The sequence below is a fragment of the Gavialis gangeticus genome, unplaced genomic scaffold, assembly GCF_001723915.1.
Source record: "Gavialis gangeticus isolate Ggan-Ray unplaced genomic scaffold, GavGan_comp1, whole genome shotgun sequence".
NCBI classification, from domain to species: domain Eukaryota; kingdom Metazoa; phylum Chordata; order Crocodylia; family Gavialidae; genus Gavialis; species Gavialis gangeticus.
In genome coordinates, this window is record NW_017729018.1 from 13,052,915 (window position 1) to 13,061,112 (window position 8,198).

An 8,198-nucleotide genomic window follows, 5' to 3' on the forward strand; every position below is an offset into this window, starting at 1 on the left:
GCAGGATGCAGTTCTTGTAGTCCATGCCCACCTGCATGGACAGAGGTAGTGAGTGGGGTAGAGAGGGGCAGGTCCGGGCACATCCTGCAGGTCCCAGCCTGCAAGCATTGCACCTCCTCAGCTACAGGGGGTTTTCCAGCATGCTTTGTGCTGGCCAGGTGCCCACTCCACTCCTCTCCTCCAGCAGGGCAGATACAGCATTTCTCCCGTGAAGGGTGTGATATTTATCCCTGCTTTTATTCAGCTGCTTTTACCTTTCTAGTTTCCCCTCACCTTACAGTTCATGATGCCCTCCTGCTTGAAACGTGTGTGGAACATGTCCATGGAGTACACCTCGCTCCAGAGGTAGCCATAGTACTGGGCGTCGTAGCCTCCGGCCAGGTGCCCAAACGTGGCTGGCATGTTTGTCCCTGGGGAAATGCGACAGATGGGCAGTGTCACATTGGTGGATCTCGGCAGGAGCCAGAGCACGATCTTGCCCTGAGCATCGGGGGGGAGACATCACTGCTCCCACCGCATGGGGATTCCCCAGCCCAAACCCCTGACCCACTCGCCCACATTTGTGGGAGTGGTTTCCATGTGGAGTTGCCTGCCACATGCCAACTGCATGTGGCACTCCGGGGTCCCCCCTCTACTGTGTGCCAGGCACTGAAGGCGCAGGACTGAGATCCGCGGCCTGTGTTGGCTGGGGAAGTGTCTGGAGGCCTCACCTGACTCCAGTGCACCCAAGCTTGTGGGTAGAGAGAGACGCCTGCTTCTGCCCTGGTCAGGCAGTGCTGGACCAGTGAAGAGCCTGCTCTGGGAGATGCCAGAGCACAAGGGCCAGGCCAGGGGCAAAGCTCCTTCCCTTGATCCCATCGTTAGAGACCAGGCTGGCCATGCCAGGCAGGTCCTGCAGAGGCAGGCTTGAGGGGCAGGCAGGTACCTGGGGTGGCAGGGATGCCCAGCACCTCCTCGCACAGGCGGGCGAACACCTCAGCAGGATCTACCTGCGTCTGGGTGTGCAGCACCTGGTCTACCTTTGCCAGGACGATCTGACGCAGGTTGAACAGCCCTGTTGGGGACGAAGTAACAGTGTGACATGTGGCGTCTCTGTGGGGGCACACGCATCTGCACAGCACCGGGCTCAGGCTGGCTTCAAGTGCCTGTCCCCCTTCCACTATCTGCCAATACCCCTCAGCTGACCCCTGCCCCCCCCCGCCAGCTGGGGGTCACCCTAGCAGCCCCGGCTCCCACCCCAGGGTGCCCCCTGCTACTTCAGCCCTGGGTCCTGGCCCTCAAGCTCCTCTGAGCCCTGCTAGCCCTCACTCTGCTCGCAGTGGTGACATAGGGCCTCCTTCCCCACCAACCTCCCCACTGGGCAGTCACAGCAGAAGGGCCAGGCTCTGCTGTGACCCTTCTGGTATTCCTAGGATGAGCCTCTGGGACTGAGCAGAACCCCTGCCAAGCCCTGCACCCCTGCCCGAGCCAGCCCCTACCGGTGTTTGCCTGCCGGGACTGGATGAGTTTCTCCAGCAGCTCGTCAGGGAGGGGGCTCCCAGTCTTGTAGTGCTGGGACATGCGTAGCAGTGGCTCCTTCTCCCACACCCAGTTCTCCAGCATTTGCGATGGCGCCTCCACAAAGTCCCGCTCCACGTGGGTGCCACTGAACATTGCGAACTCTGCCTGGGGGGGGGGGGGTTCGGACAACATGTACGCACCACTGCAGCACTGCCCTGTGCCAGCTCCCACAGGGCTCCAGCTTTCCCCTCCAGCACGGCCACGGTCCTCTTTCAAGGACCACCCATACACACCATGCCCTTGTGAATTCCCTACCACTGCAGCACCCAGGCAACCCCTTGCAGGGCTCTTCCCTGGCTGTAGAGCATGGCAGGGGCCAGAGCAGATGTTCTTGTAGGCTTTGCTGGATAAATGGCTGCAGAAGGGTCTGTAATCAATGCCCAAGGGCCCTGTCCCATCCTGCTCCAGTGAACACCCCATGGGGCACAGCAGGAAGAATCCCTCCGGCAAGTAGAACAGCCCCAGGTGGCCATGAACAGGCCAAAACTGCTGGACCATGAAGACGCAACCCAGCGTGTCATGGACGGAGGAAACCGCTTGTACCCAGCCAGTGCATCACTTCCCACCGCTGCTGGTTACTGCCCAAGCTTAGCCCAGGACTGAGACAGGTGGAGAAAAGGGGGCTACAGGTCAGGGTGGAAGGGCATCAGTACGACAGTGTGGATGGGGGAGCGCTGGGGGCTGTGGATCAGGATTGGGGTGGGGACAGGAGTTGGCTGATCTGTCAGGGCAGGTCTGCCCAGCCCTGGTTCACACTGCCTGGTTCCAGGGGGGGCAGCGATGGGCCAGCACTGTGCTTCTTCCTTCCCCACCCTGGCTGAGCCTCACCTGGGAGCAGAGCTGATGCATGACGTGCCCAAACTCATGGAAGTAGGTCTCCACCTCATCATGCTGCAGCAGGGAGGGTGCGTCAGGCGTGGGCTTGGTGAAGTTGGCCACCATAGCGGCCACTGATATCTGCCGGCTGGAGTCTGGCAGCAGGCAGCCAGGCTGCAGGCCGAAGCAGGCTGCGTGCCCGTATTTCCCTTCCCTGAGTGGGGAGAGGCTGTCAGGTGGATGCACCCTCACATCAACCATAGCCTCTTCGTGCCAAGCCACCACCCAGGGCTGCAAGTGCCCTTGGAAGATAGTGAGAGCTGGAGGGTCTGCTACTTCCACTACAAGATGCCCTCAGCCTCCTTAGGAGTGCCCCCCACCAAGGTGCCACCCACCCCTTGGCTGCACCTGGGGTGGGGCTCACCTTGGGTACAGATCCAGGTAGAACTTGCCGATGGTCTCCCCTGAGGCACCGTCCTTCACTGTGTAAAGCTGGACATCCTCATGCCACACCTGGGCGCCCTCCTCCAGGTGGAAGCTGAGGCCCAGCAACTCCTGGTAGATGTCGAGCAGGCCTGCGGTGACCACCTGCATAGGGAAGTACTCCTTCAGCAGGTTCTGGTCCACGCTGTACTTTGTTTCTTCCACCTGGTTCATGTAGTAGCGCATGTCCCAAGCATTGATGCGGTCGTCAAACACCAGGTCCCGTTTCTCGCACTCTTTCTTCTTCAGCTCCAGGATCACAGCCCGCTCCTTCTCGCCCAGAGGTTTCAGCTTCTGTGCCAGCTCATCTGCAGGGAGTGAGAGCTGAGTCACAGCATGTGGGCAGCACGTGCCCAGAGCCACAGCCCCCACCTCCAAGCAGAGAGAGCCCTACCAAGGAAGGAGGCAACGGTCCTGCTGCTCTTGGCCATGTTCATCTCCAGCACAAAGTCAGCATGTGTGTTGAAGCCCAGAAGCCCAGCTTTCTGAGCCCGCAGGTCCACCAGCTCCTTCAGGATCAGGCAATTCTCCTGTGAGCAGGATGCAGCAAGGGTGAGGGTCATGGAGGTGGGAGCATGGGACAGGGGGAGACACATGCCCTGCAGGAGGAGGGAACAAGCACTCCTGGAAAAGCACCAGCCAGCAATTCTACCCATGCCTGGTCTGCAATCTCTAGATCCTCTCCTGGATGCAAAGCCTACACAAGGATTCCCCACACCCACGACCAGCCATCCAGGACCCAGAATAGAGCTCATTCCCCACAGCCCACACTAATCCCTTTGCCAGCTGCGATGGCTGTTCGCATGACATGGAGTCTGCAGCCTGCCACGCACATATCCCACGTCGCTGGGCAAGGCTAGGAAGAAACAATGAGCTCCACTCCCCTCCTGCTGCTCTCAGTTGAACATTGGACCTCAGGGCTCCAGGTCAAGCAGAGTGTGGCACAGGATGAAATCGCTGGCCTGGCTGAGGCAGTGGGGGCAGCCTCAAGTCCTGCCTACCTCCTTGCACCGGGAGTTAAACATTTCTTCCACTTTCCTCCGGGTCTCAGGCACATAGCACTTCTTCAGGAGGGGAAAATAGTGCGGGTACTTCAGGGTGACCTTCAGCTTCCCATCGTCCGTTTTTTCCAAGGAGTTCAGGAAGTCCTCAGGCAGCCCCGCTGGGGAGAAGAGGACAGAAAAATGCAGCTGACTGCTAGAAGCTGTCACCCAGGCACCACCCAAACACTGCCTGCCACAGCACTCTGCTCCTTCCCTGGCACAAACCAGCTGCTCAAAGACTGCAGGCAGGTATAAGAGGCCCCTAGGATAGGCTTACATGGCAGCCACTGCACAGCTCTTCCTGGACCACAGCAAGCCGAGGCTGGGCTGCCAGTTAATTCTGCCTGCAGACTGCAGCGGGAAGTGGCTGCTGGAAAGGAAGCTCCAAGCAGGGGCTGCAGCCCAGCCCCCTCTTTGAGTGATGCACATGCCACGGCAAGCCCTAGGCTGGGGGAAGCACAACCGCCCCACCACAACCCTGTCCCTGTAAGTACCAAGCTCCTCCTTGGAGAAAGGCAGGAAGGTGGTGTCCTCGTTGAGGTTCTTATTGAAGTCAATGCAGAGCAGGCTCAGCTTCTTCTTAATGGTTTTGATTTTCTTTGCAAAAGAAGCAAGTGGAGATAAGCATGTCAGGCAGGGGAGGCCAAGCGATACCTCCAGCTGGGCTGGCAGTTTTGCACCCCCAGCTCCCCCATGTTTGCTGTGGGTATTTCTCCAAGCAGGATGGCAGAGTGCTGGCTGTACGCAGAGCCCTCAGCCTCAGTCTGGCTCGAGTCCACCACCCCCGGCACACCTGCTGTTGGCTGGCTAGAGCAGCTGCAGGTGACCAAGGCACATCCAGCCTCAAGCTTCTCTTCTTTCTCCCTCATTTCTATTTTTAACCCACCTCGTGCCCTCTGCCGCTCGGCCCAGCCAGCTGCCGCTCAGTCCCAGGCAGCTGCTGCTCAGTCCCCGACTGAGAGGGCTGCCCTCACCAGCTCAGGAAACCCAAGCCAAGCCTGTGCGCCATATCCCAGCACCAGCCCCTGCCTGCAGGCCTTAGGTTACTGTCACTCCCAGTTGGGAGCTGCTTTCCTGCCAATGCTGCTGATTAGGACTTCTCACCCCAGGACCCGTCCAGACCCTTGGAGAAGTACAGGAAGGGAAACCTGGGGCAAATCCCCCAAGGTTACTCAGTGAACTGGTGATGGAGTCAGGGATACAGGTTGCCTATGCTCTGGTCTAACCACTAGACCCTGATCTTTAGCCCCATGGATGGGCCCAGACGGCTTTAGTTCCAGCCATCTCACCTCCTGCGTGTCTTCAGGGAGGTGCAAGCCATTTCTCTTGCCCAACTTAATCAGCCTCTCCAGGTATCTCTGGGCTTCAGGCCTCAGGGATGCACTTTCCACTTTCTCCTGTAAAACAAACAGCTAGGGGCACTAGGAAAGGAGGCAGCAGTGCCCTGGAACCAGCACTGGCTTGCCCACAGCCAGGGAGCCGACTGGACAAGGCCTACATACTGTCATAACGACTGCTGACCCCAAACAAGGCAGACATCTCCTGCTAAAAGGATGAGACATGAGAGCGTAGTTACTGACAGGTCAATTCAGATGCAATCTTTGTTTTCATCAGAGGACCTTCAAGGCACTTTGCAGATTTAAACCCACCCCCAGCCTTCAGAAGAAGCTGGTCAGCATCACTCCCCTTACTGTGCAGATGTGGAAAATGAGGCAGAGAGCGTGAGCACCTACCATTTCAGAGCCACAGAAGAAGTCAGAGCTGACAACAGGGCCTAGAACTGAACCCTCTGTCCTTCACAATAACAACTTGATCCTGTTACCCTCATGGGGCAACTGAGCATTAAACGGGACTTAACAGAGTCCCCTGGTACACAGAAGGGACTCACTGGCACCCTGGTCCTCCCAGAAGCACTCTGCAGACTTCCTAATCAGACACCGAGCCCCTCTTGCCCTGGGCACGTGTCACCCCCATGCCACAAACCTGGAGCCAGACGATTCGCTGGTATACATCCTGCCTCATGCTCATCTCCACGTCGAACTCTGAGAGCTTCTTGTCAGCCTCTGTGCTCGCCGTACGGATGTCTTTGCAAGGGGAGACGTGCTGGGGGAAGTCCAGCATGTTTCGGTGAACTGGAATGACAGAGCCAGGCGCTGAAGCTGTGGCAGGGCAGCTGGCCTCATCCCAATACCACACAGGCAAGGGATGCTTTGTGGAGGCAATGAAAACTGACAGCCCCACAGGCTGACAAACGAGCCAAGTAGAAGGCAAGTGATCCCACTGACCTGCCTCACTTCTGACCTGACAGGACCTCCCTCCCCCACGCCCTGCTCTGTCCCCAGTCTCTACAATGATCTACTGGGAGTGGTGCAAGTTCCTTGGGGCAGGATTCTTGCTGTCTTACTGGTCTGGAATGTATCACACAACCTTCAGGCTCTGTGGAAATTCACAGATTCATAGATTTTAAGGCTGGAAGGGACCTCGCAAGATCATCAGGTCCAGCCCACCTGCACTAGGCAGAAAAGACAACTGGGGCAGGTGACCCCAGCGAGGTGACCGTCCAGTCTCCTCTTAAAGATTTCCAGGGTAGGTGACCGCACCACCTCTGGAGGGAGCTTATTCCACAGTCTGGACACCCTGACTGTGAAGAAGTTTTTCCTAATCTTGTGCCTGAAACGGTCTTCCAAGAGTTTGTGGCCATTACGCCTGGTTTTCCCCAAGGGTGCCCTGGTGAACAGTTGTTCGTCGAGCCCTTGATGTACTCCCCTGATGTGGCAGTCAGCTGCTACCAAGTCCTCTCTCAGCCTTCTCTTTTTTAGGCTGAAGAGACCCAAGTCCCTCAGCTCTTCCTCATATGGCTTGCTGTACAAAAGTCCCTGATCATACGGGTGGGCCCTTCTCTGGACTCTATCAAGCTTTTGCACATCTTTGTTGAAGTGCAGTGCCCAGAACTGGATGCAGTCCTCCAGCTGCGGCCTCACCAATGCCGAGCAGAGCAGGAGAATCAGTTCCTTGGTTTTACTGGAGATGCATCTGTTGATGCATGCCAGGGTATTGTTAGCCCTGCTGGCTACAGCTCATGGTCATGCTGTGGCCTGTTATTATCCCTATGTCCCTTTCGTTCATGGTGCTGGCCAGTTTGGCACCACCGAGCCTGTAAGTTGGGGACTGTTCATCCCCAGGTAGAGCACTTTACACTGCTCAATGTTGAACTTCATCTGGTTCCGATCTGCCCAATTTGCCAACCTGTCTAGACAACTGCTCAGCATTTAACATCCTACAAAGGGAAGGCAAAGTCTGTGTGGTTTATCTACCCTGACAGGCTGAGATTGAGCAGGCATTTTGCTGACATCAGCTGCATTCATAAGCCTGGTGCAATGATTCCATGCCACACGAGCCCTAGCTCCTAAAAACAAATATGTAGGTTAAAATAGAAAAAGGGGCTCAGATAGCCATGTGGCCAGGTGTCAGCTCGTAGGAGCTGGGGATGGAAAGGGTCTTTTATCCTAGTGGCAAAGAGGTTTGGCTGCCAGGAAGCTTTTCATGGCTGTCTAGGAAACATGGGAGACTGTCTCATCCCGCTCCCCCTAGTTAGAGCCCCCAGATACAAAGGCTAATGAGAGGAAATGCAGAGACAGGCTGCAGCGGTTAACGAAGGGAAGAGACGATTCCACAGACCAAAGACCTGAATTGACATCCAGCTCCTCACAAGAGCTGCTGAGATTCAACTGTGTCCTGTGCTTCCACATACCCGTATACTCCACCTCCACGTCAGCCAGAGCCTTGAGGGTGTTCTCATAGGAGACCTCGCCCTGCTCCTGTGCGCCCACGTGGTCGTACACCTGCTTGGTCCTTTCCACGAGCTCCACGGTCATGTTCTCAATTTGCTCGGCTGTCAGGTTCCATCGCAGCCGGTTGGTGACAGGGCAGTGGGACTGGTTGTGCACAACGCTGCCTGAGAGAGCCACAAACAACGCTGGGTTACCGAGGGGAAAATTCACCAGCAAATCTCCTGGTGGGGCGGGGGGCAACGGAAAGGAAGATACAGGCAGCATCGCAGACCGCTGCAAGCAGGAAACCCAGTCAGCTTCAACCCAGGTGCGGTCAGAAACCTTCCAGCTGCTGCCGACAGCCCCCTCCACATCCAGCGACTGCTGAGCAGACACTTGGCCTCCTTGTTCCCACCGCCCCCACGCATGGGGACAGGCTGAGGGACCTGGGCTTCTTTAGTCTTTGCCCCCCTTTACCCCCCACTGGCTCCCACCCTTTCCCTTTGCCCCCTACTCTGGTTCCCAT

General features: G+C 57.2%; 1 protein-coding gene across 1 annotated transcript in view; it reads right to left on the minus strand.

Annotated features, from left to right (window-relative positions):
• The window catches only part of THOP1 (thimet oligopeptidase 1), an 11,459-nt gene that overhangs the window by 2,806 nt on the left and 455 nt on the right, over positions 1-8,198 (minus strand). The window contains exons 2-12 of the mRNA XM_019513572.1: positions 7,654-7,857; positions 5,886-6,034; positions 5,192-5,299; positions 4,397-4,499; positions 3,861-4,021; positions 3,254-3,389; positions 2,801-3,167; positions 2,389-2,590; positions 1,479-1,665; positions 926-1,054; positions 274-410 (exon numbers count right to left, since the gene is read on the minus strand). Coding sequence (XP_019369117.1) covers positions 274-410; positions 926-1,054; positions 1,479-1,665; positions 2,389-2,590; positions 2,801-3,167; positions 3,254-3,389; positions 3,861-4,021; positions 4,397-4,499; positions 5,192-5,299; positions 5,886-6,034; positions 7,654-7,857 — 1,883 coding nt within the window. The remainder of the gene's footprint in view (positions 1-273; positions 411-925; positions 1,055-1,478; positions 1,666-2,388; positions 2,591-2,800; positions 3,168-3,253; positions 3,390-3,860; positions 4,022-4,396; positions 4,500-5,191; positions 5,300-5,885; positions 6,035-7,653; positions 7,858-8,198) is intronic.